At 36.2% G+C, this 25591-nt stretch overlaps 1 protein-coding gene across 3 annotated transcripts in view; it reads right to left on the bottom strand.

Moving 5' to 3' along the window:
- ROCK1 (Rho associated coiled-coil containing protein kinase 1) overlaps window positions 1-25591 on the bottom strand; it is a 158605-nt gene that overhangs the window by 23098 nt on the left and 109916 nt on the right. For all 3 annotated transcript variants that reach the window (XM_047086920.1, XM_047086919.1, XM_047086918.1), the window contains exons 17-22: window positions 21842-21948; window positions 20244-20394; window positions 15707-15867; window positions 13458-13642; window positions 11831-11900; window positions 8467-8561 (exon numbers count right to left, since the gene is read on the bottom strand). In XM_047086920.1, the coding sequence (XP_046942876.1) occupies window positions 8467-8561; window positions 11831-11900; window positions 13458-13642; window positions 15707-15867; window positions 20244-20394; window positions 21842-21948 (769 nt within the window). The remainder of the gene's footprint in view (window positions 1-8466; window positions 8562-11830; window positions 11901-13457; window positions 13643-15706; window positions 15868-20243; window positions 20395-21841; window positions 21949-25591) is intronic.

Raw genomic sequence — 25591 nt, 5'->3', positions numbered from 1 at the left:
GTTTCCGATTCTGTGTCTCCCTCTCTCTCTGCCCCTCCCCCGTTCATGCTCTGTCTCTCTCTGTCTCAAAAATAAATAAAACGTTAAAAAAAAAAAATTAAAAAAAAAAAAGACAACTATATTTACATAATAATAATTCATTGCTTAAATAAAATCCATTACTTGAATCCACTTGAAAAGTTCTATATAAATAATAAATTTAACCTCTCAGACTCTGAAAAACTATAAATGTAAAGAACTCTTTTATTTTGTATCTGCTATTGTGCTTAACTAAGAAAAGTTAATAAAGCAATGGCAAGTAGTCTACTTTTGAAAAGGAAACTGTTGTGGATTAGAATGGAAGGTAGCATGGCACAGGAGAAAAATAATAGTCTTGTAAACCAGGAGGCCAGACCTAGACCCTTATCCCTATTCTATCACTAACTAATTGGGCAAGGACCCTGGGCAAATTCTTACATTTCCTAGAGCTCAATTTAATCAAATCTGTAAAATGAGAGTTAAGCTAAATGATTTTTGAGGTCCCTTCCAGTTCGGAAATTTAATGAGATTATGAAGACTTATAAACAGATATTTAAACCACCATAAACTGTTCCAAGAATGCTCCTTGGGAATAACACTTTAAAGCTTTTTTGGAATTGACATTCAGACCAGGACCAAATCATTCCAGTTTGCTTGCTCTTCCTGAAGAAGCTATCTTGGTCATAAATGTACCCCCCTATATACAGTAGGTGCTCAAAAAATGTTTGCTAAGTGAATAAATGACTTCCACCTATTTTTTACTAAGGGAATAATACAAATGAAATTTTCTGTCTCAAGCCTCTCTCAAGAGGGAGATATATACTATACTAACTACAGAAAAAAAAAAAAAGAATATTCATTCATTTGTCCAAAAAACATTTACCTAAATGGTTACTATGTGCTAAATATGGTTGTACTAAGTAAGACATACAGTAGTAACAAAGTCTCTGCCCTCAGGAAGCATACATTAGTGGGGTGAAAATGGTCAATTTAAAAAATGAGCAAGTAATATACAGTATCCATAGAGAACACAATAAAATGAAAAAGGTAGAAGAAGCTGTGAATGTGGTATTTTATATAGGGTGATCAAGGAGGCCTCTCTGCTAAGAAGACGTGTGAGAAGAAATATGAAGGAAGGGAATGAGCTACGCGTATCTCAAAAGCGGTAAGGTGGAAGAAACATCTAATGAGAAATGCCCTAAGTTTGGTCTGAAAGAAGTTAGTGTACGTGAAGTGGGAGATGGAGGAAAGTTGTGAGAAATGTATTAAAAGAAGTTGGAAGAGATAAAGATCTTATAAGGCTTTCTAAAACAGTATACGGAACTTTGGTTTTACTCTGAATATTCTGTTTTTAAAAGATCATTCTGGGGGCGCCTGGGTGGCTCAGTCGGTTAAGCGGCTGACTTCGGCTCAGGTCATGATCTCATGGTCCGTGAGTTCGAGACCCGTGTCAGGCTCTGTGCTGACATCTCAGAGCCTGGAGCCTGTTTCAGATTCTGTGTCTCCCTCTCTCTGACCCTCCCCCATTCATGCTCTGTCTCTCTCTGTGTCAAAAATAAATAAACGTTAAAAAAAAAAATTAAAAAAAAAAAAAGATCATTCTGGTTGCTGTATTAAGATCAGACTGTAGGGGGACAATGGCAGAAGAAGGGATATTAGTTAGGAGGCTACTGAAATTATCAAGATTGGAGATGGTCTGGATCAGGCTGGTAAATGGTACAAGTCATGAGAAATGATCAGATTCTGAATATGATTTCAAATTATAGCTAGGAAGACTTATTAATGGATTGCATGTAGAGTATAAGAAGAAAAAAGAGTCTAGAATAACTTCCAAGTTTTTTATTTAAACAACGGGAAATAATAGGATTGCTAATACCAAAATGGGGAAAACAGGGAGCAGCAGGTTGGCAGAGTAAAGGAATCAAGAATTTTTTCTGGACATGTTACAAATGAAATGCTTATTAAACACTCAAGTGGAGATGTCAAATAGATGGCTGGACATACAAGTCTGGAATTCAGGGGAGAATGTGCTTACACACTGATGCTATTTAAAGCCATGAGACTGGATGAAAACAAGGAGGGAGTGATCCCTTGGGCCCTCCAAACTTTAAAGGTCTCAGAGAGGGGAAGGGACAAAGGAGCAAAGGAGGTTAAGAGTAGCCAGTTCAATAACAAAAATACCATGTGGTGGTCCGAGAAGCCAAATGAAGAAATTTCATAGAGAGAGTAATGGACTATGTCAACTGCTACTGTTAAATAAGATAAAGACTGAGAACGGACAATTGTCTTTAACTATTAGGAAGTCATCAGTAACCTTGAGAAGGGTTATTTTGATAGAGCGATGAATGCAAAAGTTTGACTGGAATGAGCTGGAGAGAGAAAGGGAGAAGAGAACCTGAAGATAAATGGTATGTCACTTTTCTTTCTTTTTCTCTTTTTTAAAGTTTTATTTATTTATTTTGAGAGAGAGAGAGAGAGAGAGAGAGAGAGAGAGAAAGCATGAGCAGGGAAGGGGCAGAAAGAGGTAGAGAGAACCCCAAGCAGGCTCTGCACTATGATTTCTGTGAGATCATGACCTGAGGTGAAATCAAGAATCCAATGCTTAACTGACTGAGCTACCCAGGTGCCCAGGCATGTAGCTTTTTAAAAAAATTTATCTATTTATTTAACTTAAAAAATATTTATTTTTGAGAGAGAGAGAGAGAGAGGTAGAGAGAGAGGAGGACAGAGGATCTGAAGTAGGCTCCGTGCTGACAGGAGACAGCCCCATGCAGGGCTCAAATTCACAAACGGTGAGATCATGACCTCAGCCAAAGTCGGATGCTCAACCGACTGAGTCACCCAGGTGCCCCCGGTATGTCACTTTTCAAATAAGTTTGCCACAAAAGGAAGCAGAAAAATATGATGGCAGGTGGAAGTGAATATGTGCTCAAAAGATGATTATTTTTTACAGAGACATTTACCTGTATGCAATAAAAATGACTACAGAAAGGAAAAAATTGATGTAGGAAAGGTGAAGATTACTGGAGTCATGTTCTTAAGTAGGCAGAAAGGGATGGGATCAAGGGGCTGCCTTAGTTAAAAGCACATTTTGTCCATTTACATCAATCAGAAGGAAGGCAGGGTTTATTGGTACAGATGCAGACAGATTAGTAGGTTGTGAGGGTAGAAGACAGTAGAAGTTCTCTGACTTCCAGGAAGCAAGACCATTTGTTGAGTGTGAGGATGAGGACAGGTTGTTGAAGATCTAGGAGGAAGGAGAAGATATGAAATACGTGTCTCAAAGCATAGGGACGTTAGTATGTTAGGAAAAGACACGAAGTACTGCCAATAAGTCTATGATCCTAGCAGTGGTTCTGCACTATTATACACAGGGCTTCAGACTGGTAACACTCTTATCTGAGCTTACTGCTTTGTATTAAATTCAAATAAAAGTAAGTTATAATTTAAAATTCCAGAAAACCTATTTATCCCAAATTATAGTCCTATCCCTGGCTATGCAACTGTGCAAGAGAAAGCAAGAAACAATGAGATGGTTCAGGGTAAAATTGTCCACAACTACAACCATCCAGACTTCCTTCACAGCTCTCCATAATGAAAGACCTGTCTTTACTGACTCCTAGGGCCAATCTATCACCTTTATTCTCCCGTTTCCTTAATGAAATCAATTAACAACTTCTTTTTCTTCTAGGATGTAAGATTATAAGCAGGGACTTTGTTCTTGTTCACTGCTGTATTCCAAATGCCCAGAAAAGTCTCTGGCCCATAAAAAAGTGCTTAGAAATTTTGTTTCAATCAATGGATAGAGGTGTAACTTTTCTCATTCTGATTTCCTTTCCATGTCTTTAAATATGCTCAAATTTCTACTATCTTTAAAAAGAGATGGCTCTCTTTCACCTTCTCCTCCAGTTAGGGCTCCATCTCTATCTCCTTGCCTTAACACCCACGTTTCTTAAATTAAAAAAAAAAATTATTTATTTTAAGAGAGAAGGAGAGAGAGTGTGTGTGCGCATGTGAGCAGGGGACGGGGAGAGGCAGAGAGAGAGGAGAAAGAGAATCCAAAGCAGGCTCCACAGTCTCAGCTCAGAGCCTCACATGGGGCTCAAACCCACAAACTGTGAGATGATGACCTGAGCCAAAATCACGAGAAGGATGCTCAACTGACTGAGCCACCCAAGCACATCGAATTTTTAAATTTAACAAATATTTACTGACCATCTACAATGTTCTAGGTACAATTCCAGGTGCTACACATATAGCAGTGAATCAGAGTTAAGGACAAAACATTTGAAAATTCCTTTCTTCACTGCTAAATTCTAGCAGAAAGATAAAAACAGCAAGTAAAATAAGTAAGCAAATTCTATAATATACTGGGAAGGGATAGTACTGCAGAGAAAAATAAAACAGGGAAGGAAGTACTGAAGGTAGCAAGGTAATGGGGTGGGGGATGTTTGCAATTTTAAGGATTATTTAGGGAAGGCCTCTCTGAGATGACAGTCAGACCTAGACCCAGAGAGGGCGAAGAGGCAGGCTGTGTGGATATTCAGAGAAAATGTTCCAGGTGGAGGGGAGAGCAAGTCAAGAAGCCCTGAGGCAGGAGAGTAACTGACTAGTTTGTTGAATTGTAAGGAGGTAATGTGGCTATTGTCCACATTCTGTCTCTACTTCTACCCTTACCATTAATGTCTCAATCTACTTTAGTATCCATTCTCATTACTATTTAGGAACTGTTCTCAATAAGATAACTAACAACCTTAAATATAATGGACAATGTATTTTTAACTTGACCTTTTTGAGTATTTGGCACTTTAAATCACTTTCTCTTCTTTGAAATATTCTATTTCCCTTAGCTTTTGTGATACCTTATCTGCTTGTCTTCTTGTATTACTGGTGATTTACTTTCTCTTCCTTTGCCCATTCCTTAAAAGTATAGGCACTAGAAGTCTGTTCTTAGCTTTTATGTCTTCTCATCATTCTACACTAGGGGTTACAACTTAGTACCTGAGAGGGTCAAATGAGTCCACATAAGTGTTCCTCCAACTCCCTCCAGACACACAACAATTAAATCTGGGCCAACATTTTACATAAAAATTCAGATTTCTGGCTTCTCTTCAAAAATTAGATTTTGTGGCAGCAAGTGGTTAGAACTGATATGAACTCCTCAGTTTGTTATAATATTCACAACTCACAAAATGAGCTAGTACCCAACTAGCTTCAAATCAGTTACATGTATGGTACCATAGGTTCATGAGTTTATACAATCACCTTAACAAATCTCATCTATCTCTGTCTCAGTATACAATGAATGTCAAATCAGCTTCAAGTCCTTACCTTTCTTCTGAGCTCTGATGCAATAAACCCAAGTGCTTGGAATCCATTCTTTGGATATCCCATAGGCACCTCAAACTCAATTGGTCTGAAATGGAAATAATCTTATCTCCCCTCATTTCATAAACTTGGCATTCTTTAACTCAGGGATTAGTGCTACCATCAATCAACCCAAATGCCTTGGTCAGAAACTTGAGAACCCACCTGAAAATTTCCCCAACTTTTATCCCCATACTCCCATATCTACAGGTCCTATTGCTTCTACTTCTGTTTTTCCCATGTACTTGCCTCCCCTTTACTGTCAATTTCCACTATAATTTTACATCTAGGGATGCCTGGGTGGCTCAGTCAGTTAAGTGTCCGATTCCTGACTCTGGCTCAGGTTCGTGAGATTGAGCCCCATGTTGGGCTCCGTGCTTCTCTCTCTGCCCCTCCCCTGCCCACACACACACTCTCTCTCAAAATAAACAAACATTATAGCAACGTGGATGGAACTGGAGAGTGTAATGCTAAGTGAAATAAGCCATACAGAGAAAGACAGATACCATATGGTTTCACTCTTATGTGGATCCTGAGAAACTTAACAGGAACCCATGGGGGAGGGGAAGGAAAAAAAAAAAAAAGAGGTTAGAGTGGGAGAGAGCCAAAGCATAAGAGACTGTTAAAAACTGAAAACAAACTGAGGGTTGATGGGGGGTGGGAGGGAGGGGAGGGTGGGTGATGGGTATTGAGGAGGGCACCTTTTGGGATGAGCACTGGGTGTTGTATGGAAACCAATTTGTCAATAAATTTCATATATATAAAAAAATAAAAAATAAACAAACATTAATTAAGTTTTACATCTAGATTTTCCAATGGCTACATAATTCAACTTCCTGTATCCACCAGTTTTGCCTCACTCTAATCCATTCTCTAAAGAGTGAAACTTTTTAAATTACCACCTTGTCAATCCCTAGCAATTTGTCATAGACACCTAACTTAATTATAGCTGTCTCCTGACTAGATTCTGAAGTACTGGAGGGTAAGAACTGTAACTTACTAATAATTATATCACTCACATGAATCATAGTACTTAGCACAATACCGGTTACCAATATGTTTCTGTTAAATAGATCAAACAAGAACAAATATATCAACCCCATGAAACAATATATCTGAACACCCTTCATAGTGAATGCACACAACCTGGGATTGTACAGTACACTGTAGATACCATACAAATGATAGACAATAGATTATATAATAGGGGTCTACCACTGTCCCAGAGATTAACCAGGAAAAAAGTATCTTCGCTCCTACCTTAGATTCCACTAAAAATATTAAGTATGTAAGCACTGAGTGTCCATAGTTGCTAACAACACAAGGAGGCAACCGGACAGTACAAGGTACAAGGCAGTCTTCACCTTTCTACCAATCAGATTTGAATATGACTAATACTCCAGATTAGGAATGTCCAATAAAACTTTCTATGAGGATAGAAATGTTCTTGGGGCTCCTGGGTGACTCAGTCAGTTAAGCTTCAGACTTCGGCTCAGGTGATGATTTTATCATGCTTTGTGAGTCTGAGCCCTGCATCAGGCTCTGGGTATAGCTCAGAGCCTAGAGCCTACTTCGGATTCTGTGTCTCCCTCTCTCTCCGCCTCTCTCCCACTTGCACTCTGTCTCTCTCTCAAAAATAAACATTAAAAAAAAAAAAAAAAGAAAAATTCTATATACCTGTGCTAATATGGTAGATGCTAGCCACATGTTAACTGTTGAGCACCTGAAATGTGGCTAGTACACCTGAGAAACTAAAATTTAAACTTCATTTAAATACACTAAAGCTTGAATTTAAATGGCTATATAAGACTAGGGGCTACCATGTTGGACAGTGCAGCTTTAGATTTAACCATGAAGCACAGAAGGAGGACAAAAATGTTCAACTAATATGGAAATGGAATCAATAAAATCACAACTGAGGAAAGTACACGGGAAAAATGATCCAGTTCCTTCAACAAGTAAGTGTCAGGATAGTGATTACCCTAGTGGTGGGGAGGGAAGAAGGCATAATGAGGAGGGGGAATACAGTGGGCTTCTAAAGTGGATAGCAAGGTTCTGTCTCTTTCATGGGTGGTATTATAGTATCATAATAATTTATAATTCATAAAACTGTACATGTTTTAATATTTAATGTATTTGTTCAATAATAAAATGGTTAGACTTTTACAATTTCTATATGGAAAGAGAATATAAAATTGTCAGAAAACTAGTTCTAATGTCTGTTCCCTCTAGCTATGAGAAGTTGTTAACACTTAAATAGCTTTAGGTCTTCTCCTTCTTAGGCCCTAAGCACACATGCACACACGGAACTTAACCTAAGAATACTAAGAGGAAGACCCTAAATACCTTTACCTAGCATAAAATAACGATGTGCAAATACAGCATGAACGATTTATATACAAATAGATGTTTAAAGATTGAGACCCTTGAAAACAATTTATTGTCACAGTTTAGTGAATCTCTACACAATTGCCATAGTATTAACATATTAAATTATTTTTTCAACATAAAAGGAAATTTTAGCCTAAATTTAGTTTTATTTGTTCTGAATTAGCCCAATAAGATTTGCTATACCACTTCTATCAGAATAAAAGCACATCCACTCTCTACCTTTAAACTTAAAGAATGCTAAGTTTCTCAAGGATCCACATAAGAGTGAAAACATATGGTATCTGTCTTTCCCTGTATGACTTACTTCACTTAGCATAGCACTCTCCAGTTCCATCCACGTTGCTACAAAAGGCCATATTTCATTCTTTCTCATTGCTATGTTTTCACTCTTATGTGGAGCCTCAGAAACTTAACAGAAGACCATAGGGGAGGGGAAGGGAAAAAAAAAGTTAGAGAGGGAGAGAGCCAAACCATAAGAGACTCTTAAAAACTGAGAATAAACTGAGGATTGATGGGAAGTGTGAGGGAGTGAAGGGTGGGTGATGGGCACTGAGGAGAGCACCTGTTGGGAGGAGCACTGGGTGTTGTATGGAAACCAATTTGACAATAAATATCATATTAAAAAAAAAAACAATTTAAAGAATGCTATGATGTAGTAGTGACTCTTGTTCTAAAGAAAAATGGACATACTTTTCATTTTGTAGTTCCTGTATTTTCTTTAAATTTTCTCTGTTTTTTTCTTCAATTTCTTCCTTAAGTTCCTTTACCTGGGTTTTATAAAGTGTCTGCAAAACAAGTGATTAGAAGAAATAAGTGTTTATGAGGAGTTTGGTAGTTTCTTATAAAGTTAAACAACATATGATCCAACAATTCCACTCCCAAGTATTTACCCAAGTCAAATGCAAATATGTATCTATATAAAATCTTGTCAATGAATTTTCACAGCAGCTTTATTTCAAATTGTAAACAGATGAATGCAATAAAAAGGAATTACTACTGATACAAACAACATGATAAACCTAAAAAATATTTTGCTGAAAGAAACCAGGTGCTAAAAAGTACATATTGCATGATTCCATGTACATGCAACCCTAGAACAGGTGACAATAATCAATTGTGACAGAAAGCAACTAAGCGGTTACTTGCAGATAGAGGTAAGTGGAGCAGATTGACTACAAAAGGCCACTAGGAATTTATGGTGAAGGAAAAGTTTTATATGTTGATTGTTGTGGTGGTAACACAGCATACAGATTTGTCAAAACTCATCAACACATACACTTATAATGGTTACAATGAAGTATACAGAAATTATATCTCAAAAACATTAAAAGTTATATTGGTTTGGGAAAACATTATAAAGAAACTTAGCAAGCTTACTCATTTAAAAGATCAATTCTTTTTTTTTTTTTAATTTTTTTTAACGTTTATTTATTTTTGAGACAGAGAGAGACAGAGCACGAACGGGGAAGGGGCAGAGAGAGAGGGAGACACAGAATCGGAAGCAGGCTCCAGGCTCTGAGCCATCAGCCCAGAGCCCGACGCGGGGCTCGAACTCACGGACCGTGAGATCGTGACCTGAGCCGAAGTCGGACGCCCAACCGACTGAGCCACCCAGGCACCCCTAAAAGATCAATTCTTGAAGTGAATAATGCTAGAGAAACCACTTCTCTTTTGGGTGGGTGGGATTGAGTGGATGGTTGAGAGATGTACATAAAATACCCACAAACAAGATTTATCAAACATTCTGTTAACACACAAATATTATATATTTATTATAAAACAATCATTCTTACAAAATTCATTCGGCTTCTGCCAACTCTATCAACAAATATTAATTTTTTTTTGAGAGAGAGAGAGTGCACAAGCAGGGGAGGGGCAGAGAGAAAGAAGGACAGAGGATCTGAAGCGGGCTCTGCTCAGAGAGCAGAGAGCCCAATGTGAGGCTCAAACCCATGAACTGTGAGATCCTGACCTGAGCCAAAGGCAGATGTTTAACCAACTGAACCATCCAGGTGCCCTTCTAACAACAAATATTTAACAGGTGTAAGTGTTAGACCTATACTGTGTTAGGGTGCTGTGGTTACAGAGTAAACTTCTAGTTCTGCAGTCCTTTTTTAAACTATCCCTTTTAGTATAAAAGATAAGGAAAAAAATAGTAAGGACCAGAAAACAGCTGTCGAGAACTATCCTTCTAAGAAATAGCACTTCTGTAGGAGAAAAATACATACATTTCTTATCTATCATTTACCTACCTACCTACCAGAAACAGAGAGCAAGCAGGGGAAGGGCAGAGAGACAGAAGGAGACAGAGAATCCTAAGCAGGCTCTGTGCTGTCAGTGCAGGACTAGATGTGGGGCTTGAACTCATGAACCACAAGATCATGACCTGAACTGAAACCAAGAGTCAGACACTAAACTGACTGAGTCACGCAGGTACCCCAAAGATACATTTATTTCAATGGGAATGTAAATAAAAGAGGACTGATAGCCTGCTTTAGTTTGTAAGTGGTCACAATTTCTAAAAAGAAGTAATTCATTTTGCCTTTAGGAATCAAAATTCCTATCTCTTTGACTTCTGATACTGAAATCTGTATGTATAATCAATGAAAGGATAAATAGAAAAAAATACTCTGATCTGAAAGACCAGATTAAAGAATATCTTATATCTGGTCATAATAGTTTATCAAATTTACTGATACTTAACTCAATCCTCACAAGTAATGAACTAAATCAGAAAGAAGAGACAGTGTCAAGTTTTATATTACTTTATACAGACAAATTTAAGAATCCATAGGAACACCACAAGTCATCTGACATCCATCCCAAAATGTGGAGGCATTGGATGATTACTTTGTGAAAGTATATGGACAAGAAAGTGTGCATGATGTTATAGACCATTTTGCAGAAGTCAGTACTACACACTTTGAACAATTAAGGTTAATCTCTACCCAGGGAAAGATTTTCAATAATACTGGAATTTTTTAAATTTAAAAACATTATTTCAGTGATAGTCTAACAAGTCAAAGTAGGAGATGAGCAGAGTACAGCATGAAGCTCTAAACATGGGAAAGTTCTGTAGAGCTCTAAAGGTGTTCAGATGCAAAAAATTTCCTTTTTGAGTTTATTTATTTGAGAGAGAAAGCGTGCTTGTGAGCATGAGTGGGGGAGGGGCAAAGAGGGAAAGAGAATCCCAAGCAGGTTCTGCATTCCTTGCCGAGCCTGACCCATGGCTCAATCTCAGCACTGTGAGATCATGACCTGAGCCTAAATCAAGAGTGGGAGGCTTAACCAACTGAGCCATCCAGGTGCCCTGGTATTCAGATTCTTTATTAATTCATTAATAAATCATTAGTTCCAATACTGTTCACTTGGTTTCTAGGGCATGTTCACTAGCATAACTAGAACTCTCTAATTTAACTGCACTAAAACTTGTAGGAAAAGTGGCTGCCAGGTGTAACAGTAATGGAGAAGCTAGGTAAATGTCAAGTTGAAATGGTAGCATATAAACTTGGCAACCAAAAGAAATAACACTGCAGAACCTTCACTACCTTCAAATCTCAAAGAATTAGCTATGAATGTTAATCAATACTAGTAGTGAAAATAACCTGGCCTGCAGCAAATAAGAGTTAGAATGACTTCTATGGAAAAAAAAAGCAAAATAGATACATAAAGTGAATAAAAAGAGCTAAAACCAAAAAAAAACAAACAAAAACCCTTTTGAGCATAGTTATAACTGTATGCAGTTATACCTGCAAATGGAACATGCATACATGAACCACATATGAAAATACCCAAGTTTGCTAACAGGCAAACAAAACCCTTAACAAAGTCTTACGTACAGCTTTAGTTTGATGGCAATTTTAGAAATGTTTCACAAAAACGTTAAGTTTCTTTACAACTTACATAGAGCACGAACTCAGATTCAGAAATGAAATGTAGAGATGGGGACACGAAAAGGGGGAGAAAACCACTTCACGGTCATTTGAAAAAAAGTCAGTTCACATTAAAAATCTAAATACCTAATTTTAAGCCAAGTGTTAAAAATGAATCTTACCGAAAAATATTGCTCTGCTTCAAGCTGATCTTGTAGCTCCCGCATCTGTCCTTCATTTCCTCTATACTGTCTTCAGGTAAAAGAGAAAATAATAAATGAATGCTATTTATACTATACTTTGTATTATTCTTTATTTATTAAAGTTGCTAAAAATAAAAACGTTTACTAAAATGACCTTTGTTTTTAAAAATCATAATTCACTATACAGTATTACTTTAATATTCATATTTGGTCAGGCCACACTGTCTCATTCTATTTTGCTCCTACTATACAAAGTAGAGGGAACTGTTTTTTACTGAAGGTCACTTTCAGGAGAATATTAATTGTGGATTAATCCAAGTTGCAAAAATAAAAATGATATTTTATAAGTTTTAGTAGAGAAAAGCATCCTTAGGAATAAACCTTAAATGTCACATGTAGTATAGTAAGCGATTAAAAACAGGGCACACGAAAATATTCACAAATAATACTATACATACCATACATTATATATACATATAATACCATACATTATGGCCAATGAAGCATGGAGGTGGGGCTGGAAATAAAAAACCAGGTAAGGAACGAGAAAGAAGGCAAGAACAATACATGACAAAGGAGGAGGAACACGGACACACCTACATATATATAATACACACATGAACACAATTCACAAAGAAACAGACAAGACAGAAACACAATGTAACTCCCGGTTACATATTTTCAAGGATAAACAATTCCATCTGCATCTGCTGGGTTTTCATTTTAGATAGTGATAGATTTGTATTTTCAGCATCTAACAAGGCATATAGTTGATAAAAGGACATAATAAGTGTTCACTGAATGCTGAGTGAAAGTTATTCTGGGAGAAGAAAACTACAGAACACATATTGCGAAAATGAAGGCTCTAAAAGGGGGAAAAGAATTTTGCCAATATAAATCCAACAAAACAAAAACTGACAATTTTACCCAAGAATTACTATGTTGTAAATGAAGCTGGCAAATGAAGGTATTATCACATAAATCTAGAGGAAATAAAAACACGTGACTTGGTATAAAATATACTAATCTTTGACATTAAATTTTTGAAGCATGTCTTTATACAAATTCTGAAAGCAATAATGAAACCTTGCATCATCTCCACTTCAAATAAGTGGACACATCACATTTCAGAGTAGAAGAAAAAAGGTACTTTGCGTTCTGAGATGAACCAAAGGAACAAAACAAAACATAGGGTCATCATGTCTAACTCTAGTTTCTAAAATAAAGAAATACTGAACATTTCCCATGAGACACTGAATACTTAATAAAAAAGTTTATTCCTGATTTTTGTAATTCTAGTGTGAAGAAACAGGCCTTTTGTCGGTATGAAAATCATGAGAAAACTAATTTTTCCACCATATATGGACTTACTGTAAAGTCAGTGGCCTTGATAATCTCCTTTTTTCTCCCTTTAAAGATCTCTACTTTTTATTCAGTAAGGCTCCCTTGCAAACCTTTGCAAGTAAATTCTTTTTTCTAAATGCTTTTTTCCTAAGTCTTCCTTTCACAAATTGCAAATATATTATTTCTACACATATAAAATATCAAACATAAGCAAATGCAGAACACAAAAAAGAAACAAAAAAATGTTATTTTTGAGACTTACTTTGTAAGCTGAGCTAACTCAAATTCTAATAATCTCTTTGCTTCCAATAAAGTATTTATTTCCTGTTTCATCTGCTTTTCTAGACCTTTTAAATTGTCCGCTTCAAATGCTTGAGTCTTCAATTCATTCTGTAACAATACTCGCTTATTTGATTCCTGCTCCAGTTGCAGGGATAGATTCTTAACCTATGAATAAGAAAAATAATTGCAGTCTTAAATCTCACTAATAATTTAGTAAACATTATTTGAAAGAATATCAATCAAATCTCAAATGTGCTATACTGCCTTATACAGAGAATATTAGTATTCTAAAGAGTCTCCATTGTTGACATGTTATTTATAACTATAGAACTTACTATTAAGTCAAATTAATCCCCAAATTTCAGATATGAGATCTTGGAGGAAAAAAATCTGGTTTCTTTCGGTCCCAACATGTACAGAAATTTTGGAGTAGAGAATGGCTATAAAAGCCACTTTTGGAGGGACATAAGGGGTATTTAAATTCACCTTTTCTGATTCATAAATGTTTGTGCTCTGGTCTATAACCCTCTGAAGTTTAGTGAGGCCTTCCTTAACCCCTGGATGTAATTACTCATAACACTCCTACAGCATTCAGTACTTCCTCTTTAAATAAATGTCATGCTTGTAATTTTGATCTTAATATCTGTCTTTCCTTCTGGGCTCGAAGTTCCACAAAAGTCAAGAACGTATCTATCTTACGCAGTAATCCAACTCCCAGCAGAGCCGGGAAGATAAAAGGTGCTCAAAAATTACATTTTGAGGGGCGCCTGGGTGGCGCAGTCGGTTAAGCGTCCGACTTCAGCCAGGTCACGATCTCGCGGTCCGTGAGTTCGAGCCCCGCGTCAGGCTCTTGGCTGATGGCTCAGAGCCTGGAGCCTGTTTCCGATTCTGTGTCTCCCTCTCTCTTTGCCCCTCCCCCATTCATGCTCTGTCTCTCTCTGTCCCAAAAATAAATAAACGTTGAAAAAAAAAAATTAAAAAAAAAAAATTACATTTTGAAATGACTGAGTATGGTCTTCCAAATTTTCAACATACTTTCTTCCTGCATGTTGGCTATAACAGGTATCTGCTAAATCTCTTTTCTTTCTTGTTCATTCTATAGAACACTACCAGACTAATTTTATTTTCTAAAAGAGTATTTTCACCTACAGCCTCCCATTTTAAGTTTAAATCATTATCAATACTTTGGTTCCCAAGTTTCCCATGACTATACAATATGTCTTTTCTTCTCTGGTCAGATCAAGTCCTTGTCTTTCACTTACCTATCTTCATTCACTAATCACTCTTTTACTATCATCATTATTGATAATGTTCCCTCTCTATCAACTCTAGCTTCTGACTCTCAAACTGTGAACTTTTGAGGTCTTACTCAATCTTTAAATAATGGAAATATCTCATTCCTCCTGTAAGAAGTCTTTCCTGATTATTCTGGTTTTCTCTCTCTCCCTTTTCTAACATATATGCAGACTGATTCCTTCCAGTCTTATAAGTGATTTTTAAAATACATATAATAACCACAAGGATATAATGGCATTTTATCTTTTATTTATTGCTTTGTAAATGTGTACCCTGTGTTTTCCATCAATCTAAGCCAGTCAAGACTCTGTAGTTAACATTTTTCTTGAGATCTAAGAGCAATTTCTCCTCTTTGGGATTACAAGAGAACTTTACAATAAACTTTTTTGTGTGTGTGTTTTTATTTTTTTATTTTTTTTTTTCAACGTTTATTTATTTTTGGGACAGAGAGAGACAGAGCATGAACGGGGGAGGGGCAGAGGGAGAGGGAGACACAGAATCGGAAACAGGCTCCAGGCTCTGAGCCGTCAGCCCAGAGCCCGACGCGGGGCTCGAACTCGCGGACCGCGAGATCGTGACCTGGCTGAAGTCGGACGCTTAACCGACTGCGCCACCCAGGCGCCCCTGTGTGTGTGTTTTTAAAAAGCAGATGGCAATTTCTTCAGAAGAGGAGCTATGACACTTCCATAGAGTTGTACTGTCATAGTGCAAAATAGTATAAATCCTATGGTGTGACTGTTCAGCAACTATCTGTAGATAAAAATCCTAGGAAGGAAGGATACAGTGGTGGCTTTATAGCAGTAAACACATACACATACAGGTTATTTTATTCAAATCTCCTCCATGTTTTTTAAATTATAGATAACTTTTCACTTATAATTTATGATTACTTCTCTTTTATAAGATCAACAAAATCAATACTATTTTTCTTACTTCATCCTCCATCCTTTCTTTATTTTCAGTCAAATGCTCAAGCTTCTGCTGAGATTGTTTCAGATCAACATCTAGCATTGAACACTGTTTCTCAATCTGAACAACTCTATTTTCAGCCTTCTCTCGAGCTTCTCTCTCTTCCTTCAGCTTCTTTTCCATTTCTGTGAGGAAAAAAAAAAAAAGTTACAGACATACATACTTTCACTTGCATAGGCTCTATAAGACAAACTGGTGTCAAAAATCCCTACTGTTTTTATCCTGGGATTCTAATGGAACAATTTATTACAGAAGTCCTAATGTCATTTGAATTATTTGTATAGTAGGATCTCTAAACGAAAGGAGTTATAAAATAAAGTAGAATAAAACCTTCTAAATCCAGCCCACGCCCAATGTTATGAGAAATTATTAAGTGCCATTTCTAGACCAGAAGGTGAAAATATAACTAGAAAAAAAAAATGAAGTAACTAAAAAGAAAAATGGAGGTAGTTCAGATAAAAGCAGAGAAATAAGGCTGTGGTTATTAATCTATACCTTACATTGTTCCAGAAAAGTTTCAAGGGACTTAAGGCTGATAGGAATTCTAATTTTTGCAATTCAGACAAACAAGATTCCACGGTAGTATAGTACCCACTTTAATTATTATCAAAAGATAAAAGTCTATAGTGAGGCTCCTTTTTTGAGATATGGTAACTAAGGTTCCGAAACATTCAATTTTCCAAGGTCCTGCAACTAGTAAGTTGTACAGACATGATTCAAACTTAGTAAGTCTGCTTTTCCATTCTTGGAGACTGCCCTCTAGGTAACAAAATAGAAACCATTAGAATGGAACTTCCTCATCTTTCCCTCCAAACCTACAAACTTAGCCATACCAGTAATCATTGCCTCTTAATTCCCATCTCTAATCAAACACAAATCCATCCACTTCTGTTCTGGACTTTGTTCCTTCAATTATTTCATTTCTTCCCTGCCTCAACAATTTCCTTCTCCTAACTGAATCATTCTCACCAACATAATAATCTCATTTATTATCTCCCTTCCTAAAATATCCTCTACTGCTCTCACATTCCTCTTTAGCTACTATTCCATCTCTGTTCAGAAACTTCTGGAAGAACTTCCTGTCTCCAGTGCCTCCACTTACTGTCTCCAGTGCCTCATCTACTATACATTTACTACTTTCCCTTTTGGCGTCCATCTCCACCATTCCACTGAAACTGCTTTGTATGATAACCAGTGAGTGAGGTCCATCCTGCAAAATTCAGAAGACACACAAATGTCTGGGTCTTCATCTTTACTGACCTTAATAGAATTCCGTATATTGAATAACTTCATTTTTTTTTCAATATTTTACTCTTTGAAATTCTAACACCATACTTACTTGGTATTCCTGCAACCCCCTTTGACTGTTATTGGTTTCCTTTGTAACATTTGGAAAATGTATATTACCCAAGGGCTCTGATATGATTCCATTTCTATTCTGCCCTATTTCCCCTTAGGAGGTTCTGTGCATGACTGTATAACTCCTGCTCTCCTCTGAGCTCCAGACTCATATATATTTGACATCTCCACCTAGATATCTAACACGCTTTTCAAAGTTAACATTTCTAAAATAGACACCTTTATTTCCCTCCCATCGCAAACCACTATCCCATCCCAGTCATCTCAATGCCAAAACATATTAACATCCATCCAGTTGTTAAAATTAAAAAGCACCCCCCCCCCATAAAAAAAGAGCCAGAGCCTTTCTTGGTTCCTTTTTTTAATTTCCATCCAATTCATCACCAACTCTTACCCTCTTACCCTTTGTATCTACATTTCTTTCATGCTCTACTACCACTAATCCCTACACACTATATAGCCTTCTAGTTGATCTCCATTTTTAAACTGTTCTCTCTCAAAAGCATTCTCCATACAGCAGGAGTGGTCTTTCAAAAACATATGTTACACATGCCAGCACAGCTCAAAACACTACAATGGCTTCCCACTATTCTTAGAATAAGAGTATTGAACTTATCATCTCTTCTGCCTGGAACATACTTTCTCCTGGACGGTTCACTTTGCCTCAAATATTATTAGTTCAGAGAGGCCTTTCCTCAGAACCCCATCTAACATAGCAATACTTAGAAACTATCACACTGTATGTATTTTCTTCATATTAATGATTACAATCTGCACTGATTTTAATTTATTTGCTTTTTTTGATTATCTCTACCATCAGAAAATAATCTCTAAGAGGAAGGATTCTTGTCTTATTCTATGCTATATATTCCCAGGTGTGCCTGGCCTATAGTAGGCAGTCAACAAGTAATGTACGTGAAAGAAATAAAAGTAGTTTAATATGGCTGAAGCACACCAGTTATGTCAAGTACACATAACAAAGTGCAGAGTAGTAAGACTATAAAGATGGGTAAGTGCCAACTCAAAGGCTCTTTATGTCCTGAGGAGTTTGACGGGTGCCTTGCAAACAATGAAAAGCCACAAAGGACTGGCACAGTAAGATTTAAATTTCAAAAGGATCATTCTGGCTTAAATGAGAACAATAGATTGAGGAGTAGGAACAACTGGCAGAGTAATAATTAAACAGATCAAGCAAATGATGATGTCACCATGAACTAAAAGAGAAAAGGAAAGGAGGAATATATTGTATATATCATTTGGAAGTAGAATTGCTGAATGATTCCCAGATTTCTGGCTTGGATACCTGGATGCTAAATACCACCACCCTTAGCCATAACAGTATTTCCCATTTATTAAAAGCCTTCTATGTACAGGCACTTTATATGCATTTTTTCCATCTAATGTCTTTTTAATAATCACAGAGTAGGTAAGAGGCAAAACAGATTTGTTTGATTCCAAGCCTGGGCTGCTAAAAACTATACAGCCATTAACTAGGATCATGAGAATAAGAGATTAAAGCAGGTCTGACAGATAGGATCCTAAGTTTCCCCTTGAATGAGCAGAACTTAAAGTGCTAAGTGACACTTCCAGATTGTAGCAGGTTACAAAGTAAGTGCAAGGTGAAAAAAGGCAAACTCTTCTTTTTAAAAGTTTGGCTATAAAGAAATGGAATAAAACAGTGGCAGTTAGTAAGGATCAGAGATTACTGCAAGGGTTTGTCTATTTATTTATTTGTTTATAAAGGAAGAGACTTGCACATGCTCACAAAATTAAAAAAAAATTTTTAATGTTTATTTTTGAGACACACACACACACACACACACACACACAGAGCGTTGAGCGGGGGAGGGGCAGAGAGAGATGGAGACACAGAATCTGAAGCAGATTCCAGGTTCTGAGCTGTCAGCACAGAGCCTGACGTGGGGCTCTAACTTATAAACCACGAGATCATGACCTGAAGGTAAGTTGGATGCTTATCTGACTGAGCTACCCAGGCATCCCACATGCTCAAAAAATTTTATCTATCTATCTATCTATCTATGTATAATGGAAGAGACTTGCACATGTTCACAACAAGAAAGGATTCAGTGGAAGAGAAAAGGTTAAGGATGAAGAAAAAAAAAAGATAGTTAAGATGAGATAAGATGAGGCTAGATCTGAGTACAGGTAGCACATATTAGTCAAACAAGAAGACGGTTAATATCTTTAAAAAAATTTTTTTTAATGTTTATTTACTTTTGAGAGAGACAGAGCGTGAGCAGGGGAGGGTCAGAAAAAGGGAGACACAGAATCCCAAGCAGGTTCCAGGCTCTGAGCTGTCAGCACAGAGCCTGACACAGGGCTTGAACCCATAAACTGTGAGACCATGACCTGAGCAGAAGTCAGATACTTAACCGACTGAGCCACCCAGGTGCCCTGAGGATCAATATCTTCTGAGAGGAAAGAAAATGAAGATGGGTAAAGAAGTAGGGTAGATTGATTAAGTAAGAGAACAAGACTTTAAGGCGTTCACACCTATGCTTTCATGATTTCTTTTTCAAATAGGAGAAAAGTTGACCTAAAAGTAGATGGATAAAGAAATGACATACAAAGCTTGAGAACAGAAGTAAAAGTCTGAGAGAAGGAAAACAGTGAGTGATATACTAAAAAACTAACAGCTTGCCTGAGGTTGGAGATAATGCATTGGGCTAACCCTCTCTGAAGAACTTATCTGATGTGAAGAAAGGAACTCATTAGTTTGATCTAGGGTTGTGTTTAGAGTCATAGTAAAGTGGAAACACAAAGGAATTGGAAAATTGAGGGTACTAAACAAGAAAGAAGATGAACTAACAGACAATGATTTTCAGAATGGATCAGGAAGAAAATAAAGGAAAGGGCTCATAAAAACTGGGAGAAAAGAGAGATTCTACTGATATTGATAGAGAATGGAGGATAATAGAGTGAGGGAAATAGAAGGTAAAATTGTGATTTAAAAAAATGGAAGGTATCCAAAGTGAAAAAGTGAGAATTCTTTTACTAAATGACAATTTATAATTTTTAAGTGTTTATACTACTATAAAGTGAGATTTTAAACAAAACCAGTTTTTTTGGTAGGCATTATTTAAAAATTACTCATGTAGAAAATATGAAAACCAACACTTACCACACATTGCAACAGACTTTGCCTCTTCAATAGACTGATGTTTGTCAGTTAAACGAGCTTTGGTTACTTTATGTTCATTTACCTCTTGTTCTAACCTTTGTTGTAATGATTTAAGCTTATAGTTTAAATCTATCTCTAAATTATTCTTTTCCTGTAAAATGAAAATGACTTATGTAATACACTAAGCAAAAGACACATTATTAAATCTTACATTATGTAATATTCCATAAGAGACAATATATGAATCACACTGGCCTGAAATGTGATACTGTATTTACTTAAATATTTTTATTTAGAACATTTATACTTTCTTGTATATTTCACATTATCATGTCTTACTTTAAAAATCATAAGCACATATAATTAAAAGCAAAATATCACCACCTCCTTCCCCCAGAAGGGTTTTGGTGGTAGTTGTATTCAGGAGGGTTCACTGCTAGAATCAGAAATGAATAGGACAATTCTTTAATTCATTAAAACATTTTTGCTGCCGCTTACAAAAAATTAAATTCAGATTTAAAACTATTAATTTACAGTTAAATTAAATGTACACCCAGATTTACATTGCCTTGACTAAAGGACAAGTCAAAATGTATTCCATTTGTTTGGGTGCATCTTCTACTCTTCTTTCTTTCATCCTACATCCACAGTTATACCAGGCTTAGACATACTACTCTATTACAAAACATGTCCAAAGGACAGATAAGTGGTACATTTTCTGATCGTTTATCTGAGGATCTAGTAAACCCACATTTAGGGAGGAAGTGAAAAAGTGAAAGTTAGATCTACATATTATCTATTTAATACTTTTCTTAGCAAGGTAAGGACAGAGGATAACCAATGAGTTTTTGACTGGTAAGAAAACTATACGCAAGGGCCAATCACTTTATGCTATTTTCTATTTTGCTAACTCTTACCAACAAAATGGAAAAAGCACACATGGTCTACCATATACCTATCCTTTGTTTTCCTTCTTCATAAGGCTAGTAACATTCAGCATCTTCATTTTACCCAAGTACAAAAAACTGGGGGAAAAAATTCTACATGAAAAGATATTTCCAAACGAAAGTAATTTGTGATGATTCGATAATAGGAAACATCTAATACCCTTCAAAGTTAAAAACAAACAAAAATAACACAATAAAAAGCCCTAAGTAAGACACATACACACACTCCCACAAAACCACTACTGATCATAAAAATTTTTAGAAATGCAAGTATATAGGTGTGGCTGGGTGGCTCGGTCAGTAAAAGGTCCAATTCTTGATTTGGCTCACTCAGATCATTATCTCATGGTCATGAGATCAAGCCCCACAGCAGGCTCCTCACTGGGTGTGAAGCCTGCTTAAGATTCATTCATTCATTCTTTCTTTCTTTCTTTCTCTCTCTCTCTCTCTCTTTTCTTTCTCTCTCTCTCCCTCCCTCCCTCCATCCTTCTGCCCCTCTCCCCTGTTCATGTACACATACTCTCGCTCTCTCTCTCAAAAAAAAAAGCAAGTATATAACATCAGGAATGAAGGCTATTTTATAAAAACATGTTATAGTATTTGGTAGCCAAGTACATATATCTCAAAATTGGTACACGTTAAGTCATTTACCTTTTCTGAGTGATTAAGCATGTCTTGAGCTTCTTTTCTTTCTCCTTCCACTCTTTCAAGATTATGCTTGAGATGCTTTACCTCTTCTTGTAAAGATGTAATTCGAGCTATCAAGTGAGAAAAAAGTTCAAGTCACAAAGCCATCAAAAGAAATGTCTTTTTTTCAGCATGACCATTAAGATAAAAAACTTTTAAATTTCCTGATTAGGTAGAATTTATTAAATTATAAAATATTAAAATTATAAATTATTAAATACTAAAATTTTATAATTCATTAATTTAAGAATATTTTGTAATATATATAATAACTACAATATATAGTAGTAAATATGTTATTGCTAATTGGAGACCATTCAGTACATATTCCTAACTTCACAAATGGTCAAAGAGATGAAGCTTGAGCTTTATTCCGAAATCAGATATGAGTCCTTATTCAGTGTTCTTTTTCACCATGTTAAGAATAAGAATCTTTAGTTAATTGAGGCAAGTATTTAAGTTTTCTTTATGGGCCAGACATTCTGAAAAGTGTTTACTTTTTTTTAATATAACTTTATTTTTTTAATTTACATCCAAGTTAGCATATAGTGCAACAACGATTTTCAGGAGTAGATTCCTCAATGCCCCTTACCCATTTAGCCCATCCTCCCTCCCAGTGTTTAATTACTCTTAAACTTAGTGAAACCATACTCTAAAACATGTTTTAGGCTTATAGATTTTTAATGCATAAATATTTAACAAACACACAAATTTAATACATAAACACAGAATCTAACATTAATGAATATAATTACATTGTAAGTAAGAATCTATTTTCTTATTTTGTAATTCAAAGTAACCTAGGATTTGATAAGGAAATGGATAAAGTGCCCCAGAAGGACCAGGAACAATCCTGTACTTTTCAAACTTCAATGTTTAACTTATTGGACCTGCCACAGACTTCAGTGCACTCTAGCTGCCTCTGTATTTTAGTGTTTCTGAATTAGCTTTTTTTTTTTTAAGTTTTTTTTTATTTATTTTGAGATAAGAGTGTGTACAGCAGGGGAGGGGCAGAGAAAGAAGAGAGAGAATTCCAAGCAGTGTTGTGCTGTCGGTGCAGAGTCCGAGGCGGGGCTCGAACTCATGAATCATGATAACATGACCTGACTTGAAATCAAAAGTTGGGCACTTAACTAACAGAGCCACCCAGGCACCTCCTGAATTAGTTCTTTGATGGATAAATGAATATTAAATCTTTGGTACCCGATAATGCTTGTCTGCTGGGCTAGTTCTAGGATCCAGAGAGCAATGAAACAAATTTATTTACACACAAATTTACAGACAATACTGGCATTACATTCACATAGGAGATATGTTCACATAGGAGAAAGAACTACCTGCCAGTTTCTTTCAAATGGCTGAGCAAAAATACAAATTATGTGTGTGTTTACATGGACAGAGAAAAGGAAATATGGTGATATGTTTAAATGTTGCAGTACTAGTAAAAAATTCTTCTTTCTGTATTTAAAGTAAACAGGCTTTAAAAATCTGTATAAAGATAGTTAATACAGATTAAACTGTATTTTTCACGTGGAATAAGCTTATATAAACCAACTCCTAAGAAGAAAAAGTAAAGAAAATATATAAAATATATATAAAGAAACTATAACTCGTCTGTGTAATACATAAAAACAAAACACCCTCATATACAAAAATTTATAGAAATAGTGAAAGGAATAAGAACCAAAAATCAGGTATCAGAACCCAAATTGATTAAAACAATAAAGCTTCTGGAGGAAAACAAGAACACCTTCATGATCTAATCAAACTATTCAACAGGCCACAATAAATACAGTACTAACCATAAAAGAAAAAAATATAAATTGGACTACATTAATAACAACAAAGGTGAGACCTCTTGTTCATTGGCAGACAGCATTTAAATGTGAAAAGGCAAAAGAGACAGGGAGAAAACAACTATGACACATGTATTTGACAGAGGACTAATACCTAATGCTCATACAAACCAAAAAGAAAAAGGCAAACTATCCAAAAAAAAAAAAAAAAAAAAAGAGGCAAAAGACTCGAACAACACATCACAAACTGCCACTAAACATGTGAAAAGTTGCTCAATCTTAGACACCAGGGAAATGCAAATTAGTCCACAAGGAAATACCATCATATACCATTAGAATGGCTAAAACATCAATGCTTGACAAATCTCAAATGGGGAACAGTACTGTCCTTAATGAGGTTGTGGACCCACTAGAACTCTCATACACTCCTGGTGAATATAAACTGGGGCAGCTACTTTGATATACAGGCATACCTTGGAGATACTGCAGGTTGAGGTCCGCAATAAAGTGAATCAAATGAACTTTTTGGTTTCCTGGTACATATAAAAGTTATATTTATACTATAGTATAGTCTATCAAGAGCACAACAGCATTGTGCCTAAAAAATGCACATATCTTAATTTAAAAATACTTCATGTGGGGCACCTGGGTGGCTCAGTCAGTTAAGCGTCTGACTTTGGCTCAAGTCATGATTTCATGGTTCTTGAGTTTGAGCTCCATGTCAGGCTCTGAGCTCAGAGGCTGGAGCCTGCTTCAGATTCTGTGTCTCCCTCTCTCCCTGTCCCTTCCCTGCTCTCACCATCTCTCAAAAATAAAATTAAAAAATTTTTTTAAGAAACTAAAATACGTCATTGTTAAAAAATACTAATAAACGTCATTTGAGCTTCAGCAAGTCATAATCCTTGGCTGGGTGGAGGGGTCTTGCCTCCATGTTTTGGCTGATGACTGATCAGGGTAGTGATTGCTGAAGGTTGGGTGACTGGTAATTTCTTAAAATAAGACAATAACAAAGCTTGCCACATGGATCAAATCTTCCTTTCACAAACAATTTCTCTGTAGCAAGTGATGCTGTTTGAAACCACTTTACCCACAGGACTTCTTTCCAAACTGGAGTCAATCCTCTCAAACCTTGCTGCTGCTTTATCTACTAAGTTTGCATAATATTCTAAATCCTTTGTTGTCATTTCATCAATTTCCACAGCATCTTCACCAGTAGATTCCATCTCAAGAAACCACTTTCCTTGCTCATCCATTAGAAGCAACCCCTCATCCAATTTTTATCATGAGATTACAGCAATTCAGTCACATCTTCAGTGACTTCTTCCATTGAAGTTTTAAATCCCTCAAAGTCATCCATGAGCACTGGAATCTTCTTTCCAAACTCCTGTTAATACTGATATTTTGACCTCTTCCCCATGAATCATGAATATTCTTAATGGCACCTAGAATGGTGAATCCTTTCCAGAAGGTTTTCCACTGACTTTGCCCAGATCCATCATAGGAATCACTATGTATGGCAGTTAAACAGCCTCACAAAATTATTTCTTAAATAGTAAGACTTGAAAGTCAAAATTACTCCTTGATCCCCAGACTGCAGAATGGATGTTGTATTGAAAACATCATTCATCAAAAAAAAAAAAAAAAAAAAAAAAAAAAAACATCATTCATCTCATTGTACATCTCTATCAGAGCTCTTGGGTGACCAGGTGCGTTGTCAATGAGCAGTAATATTTTGAAACCAGTCTTTTATTCTTAGCAGTAGGTCTCAACAATGGGCTTAAAATATTCAGTAAACCATGGTATAAACAGATTGCTGTCATCAGGCTTTGCTGTTCCATTTGTAGACCACAGGCAGAGCAGATTTAGCATAATTCTTCTGGGCTCTATGATTTTCAGGATGACAAATGAGCACTGGCTT

The sequence above is a fragment of the Lynx rufus genome, unplaced genomic scaffold (assembly GCF_022079265.1).
Source record: "Lynx rufus isolate CCGP_SWC_20201006 ecotype Redwood Valley unplaced genomic scaffold, mLynRuf1.p SCAF_22, whole genome shotgun sequence".
Classification (NCBI taxonomy): domain Eukaryota; kingdom Metazoa; phylum Chordata; class Mammalia; order Carnivora; family Felidae; genus Lynx; species Lynx rufus.
Note: the sequence above shows the minus strand (reverse complement) of the source record. Positions and strands in the feature narration are given on the sequence as shown.